The following is a 20,687-nucleotide window of genomic DNA, read 5'->3' on the forward strand; positions in this document are numbered from 1 at the left end:
ATTTAGCGAGGGATTTGTCAAGAAGCTGGGAGCATTTATTGTGAAGCTTCACACAAAAAGGGTTGATTACAACAAGCAAATGAAGAAGCAATCTGTCCCATAGGATATCTTTAGCCTAGCAGACGTTAAAATAATTTCTTTTTTTCTTTTTAACTAAATTCAACATAAAAAACCGGGGCACTTGAATTCTACAAATTAAACTTAATTTTTTAAAATTCTCTACTATTTTGATTAAAATTATAAAAAAATTGCAAAAAAACCATTTAGTATAGTTAAACTATACCATTAATATAATAAGTGCCAAATAATTTTGTAGTGATTTATGTAGAATTCCAAAAATAAACAATATTAACACTCTTAATACCAACCATTCAAACTACTCGTAGTAAATAAAATATTTTTTTATTATTATTTTAATAAATTAAGAATATCAATAATGAACCGACTATCTTTTTGTTTTAAATTTTCAATTAAATTTAACTCATAAATAAATTGATATATTGATAAATATTTTAAGATAATTCAAATCATTTAAAAGTCCCAAAAAATAACCAAACTATCTACTAACAGTTTAATAAATATTAATGTGAGATGTGCAAATCAAAACAATAATACCGGATCTCACGGGAGGATTTCTTTCAGATTTGTTTTGACAACTCATTCTAGGTGGGTGGACCCATGTAACAACCCTCAAAATTCAAAATTCAAATCTCAAAAAAATAATTCAATGAAAATCCCCCAGAAATTCAAATCTAAAAAAATAAAAAAATTTCCATGAAAATCAACAAATAAATGCAGTAAACCCCGCCTCCATTAATAGCGGATGAGTTCTTAATAAAGGGAGGATTATTGTCCACAATCCATAAACTGTATAAATGACCTTGCACGCTTCCCACAACCAGCATCTGAATTGTTGTAAATAACCCCACTACTTTTGCTGGCATTCTCCAATGACATCCAGCGATCACGCTTTTTTTGTTTGTTGATCTCGAACCTTTGCTAGCTAGGGTTTTACCTCAATTGCTAGGGTTTTGGTTGATTTATTTCTATATATAGCCACCCGCTAGGGGTATCTTGTGCATGCATACCATGCAGGGCTGAATTGGATAGGCGATTCGCACTAGGTAAAGCCCATTTCTCCTCTGCTCTTGTACTGTCCTGTGATTTTGTTTTTATAGCTACATTTCTTTTTGGCCGTTAGTGCGAAAGACTTTGTAGGCTTTAAAATTCTGTGTCGTTAAATTGTTTATATGCTTATTTTCGCTGTTTTTTACTGTTGCGATCACGGGATTGTGGTTGTTTTGTTGCTTTTGCATGGATAATGGGACTGCAGTATTGTCATTTGGTTGTTTTGTTCGCTTTGCATGCCGCGAATTTGTGAGGACATATTTTGGGTAGGCTAAATTTTGCATGCCAATGCATGCTCCTCATTTTTCATGGGAACGATGGGAGCGTATGCTGAGTTCAGAGCATTTTAGTTTCCAGTTAATCGGCGTAGAAATTGTGTTAATGTAATATTTCAGGTCGAATATTAGTGCAAGTTAAATAAAATGAGAGGAGAGCAGGGCTTTTGGCTATGCATTAGGTAATTCACGATATAACCGTTGGATTTACGGGAGTTTAATTTTATAGGATACGCCTGATTGATTCCGGTCAGAGCTAGCATCCGTCTATTTTAAGCCCATCTCCATCAAACACCCAGAGACATATCCTCCTCTGTGTGCATAAAAGATCATTTTAAGCCCATCTCCATCAAACACCCAGAAACACATCCTCCTCTGGGTGCATAAAAGATCTAGGGTGAGATGGATCTATGCCACTTGGTGCGAGTTGGATTGTAGGGTGCACCTTCACCTCTAGGTATCAACTACAGGATTATAATGTAATTTTTGTAGTTTTACATAAGGCCCTCAATTTGTAATGGAGCACAATGTAATTTTCGTTGGACTTCTAAGCGAGCATAGTGTAGTTTTTGTAGTTTTACATATTGGGTTTCAACCTTTTTTCATAGTTTTTTTTGTTGATTTTCTTGTTAAACCTAAGGATTATGGATAAAGTATGGTTTTAGGATACATAGCTTTTTTTTCTTGTAACTTTTAACTTATATTTGCAGCCCTTAAATTGTAGTAGCTAATGATGTGTAGGCCTCAAGCTTAGAGGTTTTAGTTATCTGATTTAGGTTTACAATTAGTTTTATCCAACATATGTTTTGAGAAGCATGCCTTTGAGAGATTTTCAGTAACATCATTGTGTTAACATGAGTGTTTTTTTTTGTTAAATCTGTTTTCTTTATTAATTTTTAGTTTACCATTTAGAGAGACTATAAATGTCAAGCAACTTAGTTGTATTCTCAATGAAATTTTAGAGGAGCTTGCTTTAAAGTTGAGTGGCTTTTATTTGGGGTGAAATATGGTGGTGTTCTAGGGATGTCTACATGCATGTTGTTCACCTTTATTTCAAATTATGGGGTAATATAGGGTAATTATTGTTAAGTGCCTTGATGTTTTGTCTTGTTTGTGCTAGTAGGTTCTTATGCTTGTTTGAGTAGGCATCACGATGATTGCCAATGGAGAAAGTCATGAAAGTTTCTTTTCAATGAAGAAGTTTAATTAGTGATGTAAAATGAGTTTGGTCATGAAAATTGTGATTAGGTGGTTGTCAATGCAATTATTGCTTAGGTGTTAACTTGATGTCAACTTGGTTCTTATTGGGATAGGATTGAGGGGGCATCTTCTTATGAAAGTAGATGTATTTGGAAGTGAGGGATGAGATTTGCAACTTGGAAGGGAGCATGTGACAAAGATGAGAAGTAAAGATGTTAGGGTCACCTTCATCACAAAAAAAAGGTTGTTTGAGTTGGGTTGGAAGCAGGGGGTTGTGAGGGGACAAAGGGTTAGCTTGGAGTAAAAAAGATAAAAGAACATGGTTGGTTGAGAACTTGAGAGGAGAGGTGGGTAAAGGGAAAAAGAGCTTTAATAGACAAGACATAATCTATTGCTTTTGCATCTATGTTGGGAGGTTCACAAGTGAAGGATTGAGACTTTGTGGAGTAGGTAAGGCCATTTAGGATGAGTAACTCATGGAATTCACAAAGTTCTGGATGTGCCTATTGTAACTTGTAAGAGGGCCAATGCCATCATTAGATAATGGAATTCACAAAGTTTAGGAGGTGCTTATTGTAACTTGTAAGAGGCCCAATGACATCATTAGATAATTGTTGGAGGCCTATTAAAGGTGGATTTATTTCCTAAATGCAAAACATGTCATATGAGCATTTATGTGGAGGAATTTGAAAAAAAATTGTGCAAGTAGTGAACTTACCGAGTAGAATATCACTGCCTCTGCCTGTGGGCAAGCATGCTCGGTTGTGGGTGTGCCCACCCACAGCACAGTGGGCGTGCAACGCTTGTGGGCAGGCACGCTCGTGGCCGCTCACAAACACAATTGCTTGTGCTTGTGGGCGGGTGCGCCAAGTTGTGGGCATGCCCACTCGCAGCACAGGAAGTGTGTTGTGCTGTGGGTGGGTACACATACAGCTCAACCCCCCTACGGCTCGACCGACCTAAGGCACAGTGGCCCTCTATCAAGTAGGGGGTTGATTCTGGGAATCAACGCCTTGGCCTGCGAGGTGCTGATTCTGGTAGGCTAGGGGGCGATTTCGGGAATCAACCCCCAACAGGTTTGGGAGGTAGGAATTGCGCACCGCATAGATTTAAGGGCCAAGGTCACTGTTAGAGGATTGGGACTGTGCAATGTACAGTGCAGACAAGCCAGGTTAAGTCAAGCTGAAGGGTCGGGGAGCCTCTTTGGAAATGACTAAGTGTTTGACTAGGGACTTGTGACTAATCTTATAGCACTCAGAGAGATCTTTCCAACAAGGTATTATACGTGCCAAACATAGATAATATGACCAGAGTTGTGAGATCTTGACATAACCATCAACGAAAGTTGAAGTGCCTTGATTTCGTGAAATGTCCTAGAACTTTCAAAGATTGTAAAATCACATTTCGAAGATTGAACCATATCATGCATGGTGTGAGGATATGACTATTAATCGGGGTTTGGGGCAGTGCCATGGGATTTTTTGTTTATGCAGACTAAATAATTTCGGTTTTGTAGCGAATAAGAAGCTATAAGGACTTTAAAAATTCCATTGCCAGGGCACCAAAGGTATTGATTGGCGCATGTGGTAGATCAATGTACCATTGCATCCATGGAGTATTTAGGAGGAGGAAGTTGATCCACCAAAATAACAAAAAATTTAAGAAGATTTGAGACCCATGCAAATCAACATTTGATGTGACAATGAGGGCGACATAGGGCAGTGAACTCTGATGAGCAATAGGCTAGGTATGGATATCGACTTTGACTTTTTGCTAAATTGGTGAAACTTTGAATGTGGTGCAAAAGTGAAACCAAGCGAAAAACATTCTTGAGTCGAAAGGGAGTGAGCATCAAGCTTTGCATGGATGATCTATTGTAGCACTTTGCATTAGATAATTTGTTGAAGGAGAAGGGTTTTTACTCTCTTAAAGGAAGTTTAATGTGCCTCTAATATTAGAACATAGAGGATTGTGGGTTAAGAAATGGAATCCACAAGAGACATTTTGGTTGGAATGTTGAGAAAACAACGATAGAAACACTCTCAAGAGCAGTTAGGAATCTATACTCTTTGTTACATGAGGTTTCTAAGCATTTTGAAGATTGAAGCAAGGCTTGAAAAATTGTACCCCCTAATAAGTGTTGGTGACTTTAGTCTCCTCTTCCTTGAAGAAGAAAATGGTCTAATAGTCTTCCTTGATGGATTGAAGATCATCACCTTGGTTTTACTTAGGTTGGTTGTCAAATGTAGAATATCACAAAATTGCCAAAGTATCTAAGCTATCTTTATAGCTTGTCCAAGGATGATGCCAATAGTAACCCATGAATGAGAGGAATAGATCAAAGTTGGTTGTGCCATTATTAAGGTATGAGTGGAGTCAGGAGACTTAAAATATGAAAACTTTTGTTATAATTAGCATGAGAAATTAGAAAAAGGGTAATGCTTATTGGAGTTGTTGACATGTAAATCTACATAGGTTGAAGATGGATTCGTTGTAGGATATAGCGATGTGAGAATTTGAGTTGCTAGTGTGAAGAGGTGTAGTTGTCAAGGCAAGGTCTTTGTCAAGTAAAGGGAGAAAACATGAATTGAAGAATATAAACACAATGAAAATATGGTTTTTGCTTGAGATGATGTTAGTATGAGGTATTGATAGATAAGATAAAAGATGTATGTTGATGCCCAATAAATGACCATAAAGTAAGTTAGTGGGGTTGTTGGCTATAATAAAGTTGATACAAAGTAGGAGTACTAAAAGTAAGAAATTAAACAAAAGCTTGAAATGCTAAAGCATGGAAAATGCTTGACTTTGAGAGCTATATAGTTAATGTGGGACTTATGAAGAGTTGCCAAGATTTAGGAAACAACCAACATACTCATGCATAGAGGAGAGCTAGTTGGGAAGAGATAACACCTTGCATGTGAAAATATTAGAAATTTTAGAACCATTTGAGTATACCCTTGACATTGCTTCATAAGTCATTGATTGGAACTACTACATGCATGAGGAATTGTTTGTAGTGTGAAAACAACCATATTACACACTATTGCATGATTTTTGCCAAGGGACAAAACAGATAGCGTGTGAGACAAATGAAGAGGAAATTTGAAAGGTATGTATTGTTAAAATATATATATATATATATATATATTTTTTGGAATATTTGAAGTTTATGTTTTTCTAGAATGGATTTTAGTTTTGGGAGATAGAAATATTGTCTAGGTGCTAGTGTTTGTTGGCATCATTATTGTAGTGATTTATGAATATAAGGTATAAGGGTGATAGATAGTGTTAGAGTAAATTCAAAGAGATATTGGAGGGTTTGATGCCATTGTACTGTGTCATTGAAGATACAGACATTTGTGTTCTCCATATCCTTTCCATCTAAGAAGGTTTGAGATGGTTGATGGCTTGCTTGATATGGGAAAGACAAAAGGGAGATGTAAGTCGTGCTTAGATGGAAAAGAAAACATAGAAGCTATTGATATTGGAAAAATGAAAGAGTTGGAGTTGGTTCATGTTGAAGTTCACACTATGTCAAGAATACCGTTGTTATTTGGTGCAGGGTATTTTATGCTTCTTGTTGATGATTTTTTGCAAAATCATGAGCCTTCTTTATTTATAAGGAGATAAATACAATAAATGTTGTTATGGAGTATAAGGTAAAGGTGATTTATGAATATAAGGGTGATAGATAGTGTTAGAGTAAATTCAAAGAGATATTGGAGGGTTTGATGCCATTGTACTGTGTCATTGAAGATACAGACATTTGTGTTCTCCATATCCTTTCCATCTAAGAAGGTTTGAGATAGTTGATGGCTTGCTTGATATGGGAAAGACAAAAGGGAGATGTAAGTCGTGCTTAGATGGAAAAGAAAACATAGAAGCTATTGATATTGGAAAAATGAAAGAGTTGGAGTTGGTTCATGTTGAAGTTCACACTATGTCAAGAATACTGTTGTTATTTGGTGCAGGGTATTTTATGCTTCTTATTGATGATTTTTTGCAAAATCATGAGCCTTCTTTATTTATAAGGAGATAAATACAATAAATGTTGTTATGGAGTATAAGGTAAAGGTAGAGGGAGAATATGGCAAGAAAATGTGTTTTCCAATTCTATTGTGGAAATTAGTTTGTTATGTTAGCTAATAAATGTGAGAAGGAATTTAGAGGTAGAGAGGTGATGGCGTAAGGTGGAGTTATAGAATTAGACATGATAAGGAAAATATTGTGAGATGGTTTTAGATGGATATTTTGTTGAAGTGATAAAAATGACAATATATTTGGTGAATATGAGTCCCAACAAATTGTTGATAGAAGTCACACTTGAGGAGCTTGAGGAGGCTTGGACTAGTGTGAACATGTAGAAAATTGCTCTTTGTTGGGTATGCTGATGAAAGGAAAGATTTACATGCTTGTTGTGTATTCTTGTAAAGATGAGGTTGTTGTGAGTAGGGATGCCAAAATCTTTGAGAATTTTGATCTAAATTAGGTTGATAATGACCAATTTAAGATTGACAAATCAACAAACTTTTAATGAAATGAAGTGTAGAAGTTTTAGTTGTCATTCAATGTCGTAGATAGCACTAGTGGTAATGCAATGTCGTAGATAGCACTAGTGGTAATGCAATTCCTATAATCTAGTGATGAGGGAGGTTGAAGTCTTTAAGATGCAATGAAGGTAGAGTTCCCACATTGTAGTGATATAGGAAAAGTTGCAAGGCTTGAAGATGTAAACAATGAAAAGTTGTTGCAACTCAGTCATGGGAGAGGTGAAAAACTTAAAGGCATGAAGGAAAGCAAAATGCTAGATAGAGAAGTGGAAGTAAAGGTGCTATATGCATCACAGTAAATTCCAATGGGAGCAATACAATATGTTTGGTGGATGGATGTAAAGAGACCACATGATCAAACATAGGTAGTTGTAGATGGGCCACAATAAGTGGTGTTTGTAGGTGTGGATGGGGCTTATTTACAGATTATTGTATGCTTTAGAGGGTAAGTTTGTGAGGCCTTAGCGGTTGTTGTAAGACTTTGTAACAATTTGTTCTTGAAGTTGATTTTACCTTTTCATTTGTTCTATATTGGTTGGAATACTCAACCAACATTGTTTGTTATTTCTTTGAAGAGTTGGTTCTTGATGAATTGGTTGGTGTGGTGCTTTATGATTTATCAAGCATGTGTTATACATCATATAATTAATGTTTTTGTTCATTTGGAGACAACTCAAACGTTGCCTTTTTGAGTTGTGGTTGACATCTTTGACATGCTTGCTCCAAAGACGTGTAGTGTTGTGAAAGATGTTTGCTTTGTGCTTTTATAGTTTATGTTGTATTTTTCTCGAGAGTGGGCTTAACCTTTTCTTAACAAGTTATGGTGCACCATGGTGATTGGTTTTCAGATGACTAAAAGGAAACTATAATGGGATCTCTTCTTGACACCCTTCTTTTGGGGAGTGTTTAGGTAATATGGGATAAGTCTTTCCTCGTCCCCATGCACATGTTTTTGGAAAGAAAAACATTCATAACTCCCTAGAGATAGGGAAGTGCACTAGATATAGAAGCAAGGGTGTGGATGGGTTTTTATGCTATGTTGATACAAATATTTTGTTCAAGAGACAATTCAAGTAAGTTTTGTATTATGGCTAACTATTGACCTTAATTGTACTTGTGAGTAATGTTTAGGTTGGATTATACTTTGATTTATCTTTATTTTCTTGATATGTTTGTTTGCAAGGATATTATACCCTAAACCTAAGTCGAGATAGTTTGAAGTATATATTTGCATCTTTGAACTAGGAGAACAGTATTAGCTACATTGATTATTGTTGCATGTTATTTTTGAGAAAAATGTGACCTTAGAGCTTGTTTTGTAATTATAATTGTTATTGATGGTGTGAATCACTAAAAGAGGAAATTAAGTTCATTATTTTACACATGCTAACTTTGTTGTCTAAGTTCCTCATTTTTTTGTTTTGTTTATAATGATTATAGCTAAATTAATTAAATGCCATCAGTCGACATACGATATTTGATTCATACTATGGGTATAAATTAATATCATTGTGCTTACAAATTTCAGGTTTGCTTAATCAAGGATAAGAATGGTGTTGATGGATTTGAATAAGGTCCCCGAAGAAGGTAGGTGTGTTATATATGCATTAGTTGTATGATTTTAAGGCAAATAACATGTAGAATACTAATTGCGTTATTCATTTTTAAACTTGTAATCTTCCTCATATGGTATGGAAACTATATAAATATATAAATATAAAAAAGAGGGCCATTAGTTGAGTTTTCCATTATATTTTATGTAAGTTGGATGATTTTAAAATGTTTGACATTGGCATGTGTTGCTAGAAGCAGATGAGTCAACTGCCTTTATTATGTTGTACAAAGATGGAAAGCCAATCAGCCAAGTTTCATGCTCCAATTCTCCAGTGAAGATGTAAGATCTTATTGACCAATTTTGCTTTTAAGAGATCTATATAAAATATTTAGATGTTTAATTTTGTTATTCTTTGTATTTTATGGTGACTATGTTTAAATCATACTTGTATCAAATGTATATTTGTTCAATGAAAATTATATGGAATTATTTTCCCAAGAAAAAGTTAGGCAAAAATATATTTGAAAGAAATATTGTAGACATGATCAAATGTTTTTGCAAGTTTGAGAGTGTTTTTGGTTCTCAATGTCAAGTTGTGGTGATTTGTAATTGTAACACTTGATTTGAGTTTGCTTGGTTAATCTTTTACAAGGGTTAAGTTGGTCATTAAAAATTCTATAAATATGATGTATTCGAGTTTTATGTAGGTAAGATGTTTAGTAGGTAAGAAAGATTTTCATTTGCCTTTTGATAAGGAATAATCTTACTTGCCCAATTATAATTAAAGAATGTCATTATGAAAATGTGACATATGGGAAGGTTTTTATTGAATACTATTGTTTAGCCCCTACATCCTTTTTTCAAAAAAAGAATCGGGTAGCATTTTCATTATAAAAACTGGAAAAGGGCCAGGTCCCGTACAATCTTAAAGAGCATGCTGTCAAAAATATTCATTGTTTTAAACTGAAGAAGGACCTTCTTGCTACCAGCTTTATTTACATATAAGCTTTGTACATAGCTAATACTATAAACTCTCCAAAAAACTCCACTGTATTCTATAATTCGACATTGCATAAATATAACATTAAAATGAACTATCCGTTGCTACCAGGGTCAATTTCTTCTCCTGAAGGTTCATTCGCTATCGTTATCAATTCTTCAGCACCATCCGCTCTAGTTTCCGAGTCCCAATCAACATCATCATTCGTAGCACCAATAGTGTTGGGAACCATACCTTCCCCAAATCCGAAGACTTCCTTTAGCATGTCGATCGTTGCCGTTTCCATTTTAATTTCAATGTTTTCCACCTTTTGTTGCACACTCATCATGTCAATGCACAAACTCTCCATATTATTTTGCATAAGCTCCATATCTTTGCCAAGTCTTGATAATTGGACATAAAGAACTACCATGTTTTCATTTATCTCCTTCACTATTTCCTTAACCACCTGCTTACACGAACTGTCAACCAAATCCTCGATGTTCCCAGAGCATCTCGAACCTGTTTCACCACCATTGCCATTGCTTGTAGAGGCCATCTTTGTGGCAATTCTGCTTTGAATTATCACAATCCTTTGGTTTATCGTTTGCAGTCAATTGCAATATATAATGGTCTGGTTAAACCCAACATTCTTCCCTGTCTTGTCCTTCATAAATGCTAAGCGATTCAGAATCATGTCAAAGCAGCTACCCTCCATTTCCTCCACTGCCAAAATTAACTAGCAACGAATTGCGATGGTACCAACCTCCCCTGCGATTGTAACTATATTGCAATTCCTGGTGAATAACCAAGACTGCGACGCCCACCTGTCCTCGTGCATGAACTTCATACTAACGCTGCCACACTTGTGCCATAACTCCTTACCAACCACTCCAGCTCCCAACGCGCTGCAAGGAGGCATTGGGGAAATAAGTTAATAACCTTATTAATTTCCAACTTGATATTATGAAGACTCGTACCCCAAAAATATAGCGTTGATCTGGAGCAATTAATACAATTCAAGGAATGTGACATATCTTAATGGTTTGGTTGATACTTAATACGCCTTGCTCCAGGGCCACCTTGATGTTGGCTTGACCATCCGCTAGCTGGTTGTTGGCCGGCAACACTTGGTACATATCCACCTTTTTGAATTTTTTTAATAAATAAATGATCCTGATCATGATTGAGGAGGTTTCATCTTCGAGGAGGTTCTCGTTCTCCGAGAGCTTCAAACATTTTTGAATAACAACATGGAGTCACCAACTATAATCAAGTTTTTGATACTGTTAGTCACACTAATATTCAGACCTTGCTAAAGAGAGAGGGCTTCGGCTTGGTTATTTGTCATGGTGCTTAATCCCCATGCAAACTTTATTTTTGTTTTTCCTTTGAGGTTAACTATTACCCCTCCCACTCCAGCCTCCCCGTGTTTAGCCCCTCCATCTTAATGATCATTTTTATAATCCATTTCACCTTGAAACATGACATTTGGGCATTTACTTGCTATAATTTATCAGGATGCAAATTTATACATACAATAATAGTTAATGTATATAGTTAAGAATTGAATAAAGTGGCACACTAATCGTGACTATATTAGTTGACATAAGGATGTGGAAAGAGATTAGAAATCCATTGTAAATTGCGTGTTAAAATTCTTATGTAAAGAACTCATGTGAGCAACAATTTGTTCAAAACAACACTCAATTAATATGCAATCTTAAATTTTTGGTATATGTCCCAAACCTTTTTTGATGAACATCAACTAGAATGCCTCTCTCACTACAAGAAGCTACGTTGCAATTCATGTTTATGACTTATCTTGTAGTGTTTATATTATGCCATAAGGTTTGGTAGATAAAAAGATGTCATGTATATAATTTTTAAGGGGCATTACACTAAGGTACAAAATTCTAATAATAATAATAATAATAGGCAACTAGTTTTAGGACATGCCCTAGTTAGACGCTAAATGTGATATATGAGGTCCCCTTTGTGGGATAAAGTGCCCCCTTTGCACAATGATCTAACTGCATGTTTTAGGGAGGTGTATATACCCTCCTTGCCAATGGTCTTGAACATGTGAACTTTAAGAACTATGGTCTTGAACTTAGGACCTCCAAGGAAGAAAAACATAAAATTAAGTGTCTATCCATCCCAGGTCTGTTTTATTTGAAAAATATTTGTTGACAAGTTTTTTTAGTTATACCTATTAAAACTCCAAAGTATACATCACTATACCTATTATGTTATATGGGTATAATATAACTTATATATTCATATGATATAACTTTTAAGCTTTGTGGGCAAGCTTGATGGTTGAGTGCTTTGAATTTCATGGATGAGGTGTTAAGGTGTTGTATTAACATTGGCTGCTATCTATAAATGTGGGAGAGTGCCCGAAAATCCTCCTTGAAATGTCTCTTGGAAAAAATAACTTAGTCAACATGCACATGTACAAGTTGAAATAACTCGAGGGACATAAAACTTGAAAAACCGTTGTTGCATCATCCTAACATTTTTGAAGGATGAGGTTGGTACTAAGTTAGAGCAAATTACACGTTAAATTATCGAAGGGAACAACAATGATTGGGAGAAAGCTCAAAGAAGGCACTAATTTGACTACATCTACTATAACACAAGCTTGAAAAGGAGGCCTAGTCAAAAGTGACAATTGATAGAACCCATGTAGGGTAGGAGCTAGCTTGTTAGGATTTGAACTTGCCATATTCACAACAATCACTCCAAGTTGTAGCTAGATCACATCTTGATAGCTCAAACACACACACATATCAGATGTATGTTTCTTTTTTGTATGTGTATATTATTTGGAATTGTAAAGTATTATTAATCCTCCCTTGATGTCTCTTCATATATATATATATATGTATGTATATATGTCTATTTCTGCGTATGTATGTATTTTTGTACATGTATATATTTGTTTGTGTATAATTTATATGTAAATTATTATTACAATTATTTTATATTATTTGGAATTGTAAAGTATTATAAGTTCTCCCTTTATGTTTCTTTATAAGCATTGTTTTTATGGAAGGAGGCAACTTTTTTAAGTTAGAGTGATTAATCAATGTGATTTTATACTTGTTAAAACTCCTTCCTATCTAATAATGTCATTGTCAAATATATAATTTTACAATGTTGCAAGGAGTTGTACTTTGGCAGTGATATTCTTTTGTAAGTGGTTTTGAGTAGTGGCAGTTGCTCTTCAAGATTCATGATGACTTTGTTGATGAGTAAATGCTCTTGGTGGGGTGAAAAATAATGATGGGAAGCAATTGCTTACACTTAATGTTGAAAATTGTAGCTGCTGAAAGTCTTGTAGCTTGGTGTCTTAGCTTGGTAGATCTTGATTTGCCTCTTTAGGAGCTTGCATGTGACATGTGAGGTATGCATGAAGGATGTAATGTTGCATGCGACATGCAAGGCATGCATGAGGGTTGCATGAGACGCGTATAACATGGTAGCTATTTATAGCTTCTTTCTTATGTTTAGAAAAAGAAAGCCTAAGAAAAGTAAGTTAATTTTGGCGACTTTAGTAATTTGACGATTGAATCTTAGCTATCAAGGTAGGCCTTAATGAAGTTATAAATTGGGCCTAAGGGAAGAGGCTAAACACACAATCATTGATGAGTGCTTGAGCAAGTAACTTGTTGAGTGATAAGGCTTGACTTGATCAAGGAGATTCAGGAGGAAATATAGAGGCCGAATTTCTCAAGCAATGATGGGTTTTCTCATGTTGAATTTTGTTGTTGTACCTGTCATTGATTTCTCACTTATTTCTGTTACAAATTTACCTGTTAATTATCAACGTATTTAGTTTTCAGTAGTTTTGAAATTTAATTGGTAAAATATTTTTTTGAGTGTTGTTAGATTGTTGGATGAAATTAAATCCGGGTTGATATGAGTTTAAATTAACATGTTATTAGAGCTCTAAAACTTTGACTGGAGAGAGATCATAGATTTGACATAAGAGTTTTTGGACAATAACTTTAAAATTATTCACTGTTTTTTGTGGCTAAGTCGATTTGTTATAGTATCGCATCATCGGGTTTGAGGTATGGAGACAGGTTGGAGTGGGCTAGTAATTTCAGTCCATGGAAGGAACAAATCTCCATTGTATTAAAGGTGAATGGCTTTTGGGAATTTGCAAGCACATAGATCCAGGTTCCTACAGACCTTGTGCAAGTAGCTAAGCACAACTTGAGGGATGTGCAAGGCGAGGGGAATTATTTTGGATGTTGTGAAGGATCACGTGATCCCTCACATAATAGGGAAGGACACAATACACAAGATGTGGATGGCCTTGATCAATTAATACTAGACTACTAATAAGAATAGGAAGATGGTGCCGTGAGATAAGTTAAACAACATTCGCAAGAACAGAGATCTAAGATTGTGACCTCATGTCGCACTAGGATTCAACAGGCTCATGATGAGTTATCATCTACGAATGCTTATGAGCTTGTAAAAGTAGCGTTGAAGGGTTGAGATAAGCAGTGGGCCACCTTTTAGAGGGGATCCTTGCTAGACAATAACTTCCAGATTGGAGCTAGTTGTGGGACGACATTACCCAAAAGGAGATTTGAGAAAGTTCTATCATTGGTGGATAGGACAAGGGTGGAGATGTGGGGGACCTTACTCTTGTTGGGCACGTAAAAAAGGGCAAGGGAAAAGTAGGGTAAGAAGGAGAAGTACATGAGTAAAGTCAAGTGCTTTGCATGTCACAAGTTTGGTCACTATGCTGGACAATGTCCAAACAAGAAGGCAAAGGGAAAACTTCTACAACAATAATGCAGATGGTTGAGCTTTTTGAGAAGTTTGATAAGGATTTGCCTGGTTTTTTGCTTTTATGGTACCATATCTCGTGGTGTGTGGTTTGTGGACAATGGAGCTTCTCATCATATGACAAGATCTCGAGACCTCTTGGCGAAGAATCATCGAGATCCATGTAGAGCTTGGAGATAATGCGAGATATGCAGTGGAGGGTGTTGGTAGTATACAGTTCTAGCTAGACTTAGGGAGTTCTATGGAGGTTAAGGAGGTGTTATATGTAATGGGGTTGACGAAGAACTTGCTCTTCGTTTTAGCCATGGTGGATAGGGGACTTGAGGTCAACTTCATGGGAGATGAAGTTTTTATGAGGTTGAGAGCAACAAATCTCAACTTGAGGTGTGTGATAGGGATTAGGGAGAACAACCAATATTTGTTGAGAGGATAGCTTATGAAGGCTAGAGTGAACTTTGGCACAAGAGGATGGGACGTCTATAGTACAGGGCTTTAACATTGTTGCGGGTGATGATCAACGGTTTTTCAGAGATTAGTGTGGAGCAAGAAGGTTTGTGTAAAGGATGTATGCTTGGCAAGCATGCCAAGGCAACCTTTCTTCACAATGAGACCAAGTCCAAGGGAGTGTTGGATTTGATGCATTCAAATGTATGTGGTCCTATGTCAAGTGGAGTCGATCATGGGGTTTAACTATTTTATGACCTTCATAGACTGTTCTAAGAGGGATTGGATCTACTTCTTGAATACAAAGAATGAGGTCTTCAATGGGTTCCAAGAGTTCAAAGCTCTTGTGGAGAAGTAGATTGAGGAGAAGATCAAGGTGTTGAGATTAGATAATGAGGGTGAGTATACCCTGAATGAGTCAAGGATTTTTGTAGCGAGGCAAGAATAAAGAGAGAACTCATAGTGCCATACAACCCTTAGTAGACTGGGGTTGCAGAAAGGAAGAATAGGACCATAGTTGGAGCAACAAAGGCAATGATCCATGATTAGGATATGCCTATGTTCTTGTGAGCAGAGGCTTGCAATACAACTATTTACTTGTAGAATAGGAGTCCTCACAGGGTAGTGGAGGACAAGTCTTTTGAGGAGGCTTTTGTAGGAGTGAGATCGGAGGTGAGCCACTTTCATATATTTGGTAGTCTAGTTTTTGTCCATATTTCTTTAGAGAAGAGGACTAAATTGGTGCCCTCTTTTGCTGAGAGGGATGTTTATGTGCTACAAGGTCTACATTGTTAGGATATTCCGACACATAGGATATAGTTAAGTTCAACTTGGTCTAGTATAGAGTTAGGTAAAGTGTGTTTCTTTACCGTTGTACATTTTGTAACTTACAATCCGACGGTCACGATATGTAGTGATCCGACGGTTCACTCTCACCTCGGTATTACCGACACTTGATCCGTGGCTTGACACCCGATTGGTCCATGAGTTCTATTTAAAGCGCATGGAGGGTCATTGTTCGGGTAATCCATGCATGAGAGAAGCTTATGTAAATTTTCATTCTTTGATTAATAAATTGCCTGTAGTACCCATGTTGGGACAGGCCGTGGACTGTTTCCCTCCTTGCACTCTGAGGGTTTTAACCACGTCAAAAATACTGGTGTATTGATTTGAGATCTGGTTGTGAGCGGTGTCCTTTTGGTATTCTTTCTGTGGAACTTACCCTGTAAATTCCTACATGGTATCAGAGCTATTTGAGGGCCGCGTCCGTTGGTGATCCAAATCTGAAGCCGGTAGAACTGCATGCGGCTGTCGTTTCCTAGATCTGCTGTTTCTGACTGCTTTCGGGCCGAGAGGACTGCTCTGTTGCGTTCGGAGCATCTGTTCCAGTGAGGAACCCCTTTCGTTTCACGCGAAAAGGTTTCCGGTAGCCCTAGCTGCGTCATTTTTCAGATCGGGAGGTATATAGAGTTTTTTTTGCAGTTTACTGTTATTTTCTCTCTGCTTATTTCGGTCTCAGTTTATTTAGTCTTTTTTTTAACCGGATCTATACCTTTCATTTCTGCGTATGCTCTTTGCCCTGCGACTCTGTGCGATCTGGGCAAATCAGAAACAGAAAGGAAGGATTTTTCTCATGCGTATGCTCTTTTCCCTGCACCTTAGTGTGATCTTGGAAAATCAGAAACATTGAGAAAAATATTTAGTTTTTCGGCTAAAACTAACTTTGAGAATTTTTTTTAAAATTTCTAGTTTTTTGGCTAAAGCTAACTTCGAGCCGCAAGGTTCGTTTTTCTTTGCATATTCGTGTTGGGTTTTGTGTTTTGTGTTTTGTAGGGAAAAAGAGCTTTCTCAAGGCAAGCACGCAAACCAAGGCCCCCCCCCCCCCCCCCCCTCTCTCTCTCTCTCTCTCTTTCAAATTTTTTGTATAGATCAATTGGTTCAAAGCTATTTTAAGAGAGTAGAGGTCTTGGGTTCAAGTCTCCATTTTGTGGGGGCGGATTTTTTCATTCCCGCACATTCGCGCACTTTGCCGGCAACGTCAACAATTTTTTTTCAAAAAGCCATAACTTCTTCATCCGGAAGCCTTTTTCAGAGCCGTTTTTTTTTAAACCGCCTATTTTTTCGAGATCTATCCATTGGAACACTTACTTTCAGCATCTTCAGCTTCAGTTTTTTAAAAAAAATGGAAAGTCCATGCCAAGTCATTCTTGACAGCACTAACTACTTCCAATGGGTAGACTACATGGAAGATTTACTTAGAAGTAAAGGTCTCTTCAGAATAGCCACAGACCAAGAGAAGAAACCAAAAGATGAAGACAAGGCGGCAAAATGGGAAAATAGACAAGATCAAGCACGTGGTTTGATAGGGATGTCTATTTCTCCTGATCTTAGATTCCACATTGCAGGACTTGAGACTCCTCATGAAGCATTAGAAAAACTTGCTAAAGTTTTTGGGATTAAAAATGAAATTAGAGCCCATCAACTTGAAAATGAGCTGCTTACTTTGGATCCTAATAATTTTTCTTGCATTGAAGATTTCTTGTCCAAATTCAAGACCCTTAGATATCTCTTGGAAGGTGTTAAAGTTAAGAAAGAAGATGGTAACCTTATTTATTCCATCCTTACTAAGTTGGGACCAGCCTACTCTGTATTTGTTTCCACTTTCCATTCTACAAGGGAAGCTTTCATTTGTCAAGGACAAGACTACAAGGCCCCTTCCTTTGACTCCTTTTGTGATTCCTTAATAAGAGAACAAGAAAAACTCTTACACCTTGGTCTTCTTAATCTTGGAAACTCTTCCACGAAAGCGTTAGCCGCCCAGCAGCAACCAAATTCAAAGAATCCTAAGAAGTCATATCCTCAAAAGAATGGTCCTAAACCATCTCAGCCTCAAAATGAAAGATCATTTCAGCAAAATGATAAGACCAATAAAAACAAATGGAAGAAGACTGATAGACATTGTAACTTTTGTAATCGAGATGGCCACTTAGAATCTAAATGCTTTAAGAAGATGGAAGCCTTGGAAGCCGCAATGAAGAAACATAACATCCATGTGGAGCCTACTTCAACTTCAACTTCCGGAATGGCACTTTCTGCATGTCATTGTCAATCATCTCAGTCTGGTTATGCATTAAATGTATCTTCTTCTTCTTCTCATTCTCATGAGTGGCTCATTGATTCTGGAGCCTCTTGTCACATGGCCAAAAACCAAGCCATGTTTTCTTCTTTAAATGATTGTAACACCAAAAATATATATATTGGTGATGATAGATCTCTTAATGTTGTAGGGACTGGAACTGTTCATCTAGACAATGGTCAGTTTAATGATGTATTATGTGTTCCAACCTTATCCTGCAACCTTCTATCTGTCTATCAGATAACTCATTCAGGTGAAGGTAAAATTGTTGAATTTTCACCTCATGATGTTGTAATCAAGGATCTAAAAGATCCTAAACAGATTCTAGCTACTGGTCTTGCTGATGATTCCAAAAGGTTGTATAAGTTTCACAACTTTGGGTCATCCAATCTTCCCTCAGTATTTGTTGCTCATAATGATGAAGTGAGCAAACTTTGGCATGAGCGATTTGGTCACTTAAACTATCGCTCCCTTCAGCATCTATGTAAAGAAAATATGGTGACAGGTCTTCCTATGGTATCTTGCAGAGATGGTGTTTGTTCCGGATGTGTACTCGGAAAACATCATCGGGACAGTTTTGACAAACGTGCCTCTTGGCACGCCTCAGCCCCTTTACAGCTTGTGCACAGTGATTTATGTGGTCCTCTTCCTGTTGCTTCATTCTCTGGCTGCAAGTACTTCTTAACTTTCATTGATGATTTCTCCAGACGCACTTGGGTATACTTCTTAAAACTCAAGAGCGAAGTATTTAACACTTTTTTGGCCTTCAAAGCCTTTGTTGAAAAACAATCTGGACATCAAATTCTTAAGCTAAGAACTGATAATGGTGGAGAATATGTTAAAAACACATTCATCAACTTTTGCACCGAAAATGGAATTCAAATGCAACATACTGTTCCATACACTCCACAACAAAATGGTGTAGCTGAAAGGAAAAATCGCACCTTAAAGGAAATGGCTAATTGTATGCTGCAATCTAAAGGACTCAGTCTTAGTTTTTGGGCCGAAGCAATTAATTGTGCAAATTATATAATCAATCGCACTCCTACTAAGGTTCTAGAGAATATCACTCCAGAAGAAGCTTGGAGTTCCATTAAACCAGATGTAAGTCACTTTCGTGTGTTTGGAAGTGAAGCATGGGCCCATATTCCAGATGAAAAGCATAAAGCTTTAGAACCTAAGAGTGAGAAATGTACTTTTGTTGGATATTCTGAAGATGTAAAAGGTTATAGACTTATTCCATTTAAGTCCAAAAATGTTATCATTAGAAGAGATGTAAAATTTGATGAAAATAAATCGGCCTGCGAGCCTAGTCCGGCGGATGTGCCACCTCTTCCTATCTCTTCTATTTTTGAAAACATTTCTTCTTCAGATGATGAAAGCGAGGATGATAATCCTCCCCCACCTTCTCAGGATCCTCAACTTCCAAGATGGGTCCGTGCTACTCGGGATGCAGCAGGTGATCTTGCCGGTGATCCTACAGATCAGCGACGTACACGTTCTCAGTTTGAAAGAGCCTCTTCTTTACTGGCTCAAGCTCCAGTAAATCATGATCCTGACACTTTTGCAGAAGCTTCAGGCCATCCACATTGGGAAGCAGCTATGAATGAAGAATATCATTCATTGATGACAAATGATACATGGGATCTTGTTCCTCTACCAAAGGGACGCAAACTTGTTAGATGTAAATGGGTTTACAGAACCAAGTATGGACCAGATGGGAAAGTTGATAAACATAAAGCTCGTCTCGTTGCTAAGGGCTTTTCACAGGTTGAAGGCATTGACTACACTGAAACCTTCTCCCCTGTTGCCAAAATGAACTCTATCCGCCTTGTTCTTTCCCTTGCTGCCTCTTTAAAATGGGAAGTCCATCAAATGGATGTTAAATCTGCCTTCTTGCATGGGGACTTGCAGGAAGAAATCTATATGGAACAACCCATTGGCTTCATACAAACAGACTCCAGCCTTGTTTGTCGACTTAAGAAATCCCTTTATGGCCTCAAGCAAGCTCCTCGGGCTTGGTATGCCAAAATGGATAGCTTTCTTTTAGAATCTGGCTTTTCTAGGTGTCATTCTGACAATACTGTCTACACCAAGAAAGTGGGCAACTCTCTTATCATCCTTGTTCTTTATGTTGATGATCTTATTCTTACTGGTAGTGATCCCAACCTTATAAACCATGTGAAGTCCAGCCTTAAAAAGAAATTTGAAATGACAGACTTAGGACACTTACACTATTTTCTCGGTCTTCAAGTCTTGCAATCCCAAGAGGGTATTTTCCTTTCCCAGTCCAAGTATGCTTGTGATATTCTTCGTCATTTTCACATGGAAGACTGTAAGCCAGCCCCTTCTCCCTTTCAGTCTGGAGTCAAACTTTCAGTCTCTTGTACTTCTCCTGAAGTTGATGCTACCTTATACCGTCAACTTGTCGGAAAACTCTTGTATTTAACCCATACTCGTCCTGATCTTTCCTTTGCTGTTGGCCTTGTTGCTCGTTTTATGCAAAACCCCCGTGAAAGTCATTGGAAAGCAGCTAAAAGAATACTTCGTTATGTTCGAGGTACAGTACAGTTTGGGATTCATTACAGTGCCAAAGCAGCTCCTC

General features: G+C 37.1%; 1 protein-coding gene across 5 annotated transcripts in view; it reads left to right on the top strand.

Moving 5' to 3' along the window:
* The first annotated feature begins 791 nt into the window (after window positions 1–791).
* LOC149154946 (uncharacterized) overlaps window positions 792–20,687 on the top strand; it is a 91,238-nt gene continuing 71,342 nt past the window's right edge. The window contains exons 1-3 of one of the 5 annotated variants that reach the window (XM_089441548.1): window positions 792–1,124; window positions 8,685–8,743; window positions 8,963–9,050. In XM_089441548.1, coding sequence (XP_089297674.1) covers window positions 8,707–8,743; window positions 8,963–9,050 — 125 coding nt within the window. In that variant the 5' untranslated portion in view covers window positions 792–1,124; window positions 8,685–8,706. Of the gene's footprint in view, window positions 1,125–1,370; window positions 1,395–8,684; window positions 8,744–8,962; window positions 9,051–20,687 lie in introns of those variants that run through there. The other 4 variants (XM_089441550.1, XM_089441551.1, XM_089441552.1 and 1 more) reach the window with 4 other exon arrangements.

This window comes from Pinus tabuliformis, chromosome 9 (genome assembly GCF_031772625.1).
Source record: "Pinus tabuliformis cultivar Carrire ecotype Pingquan chromosome 9, CPIR1, whole genome shotgun sequence".
In the NCBI taxonomy this organism is placed as follows: Eukaryota; Viridiplantae; Streptophyta; class Pinopsida; order Pinales; family Pinaceae; genus Pinus; species Pinus tabuliformis.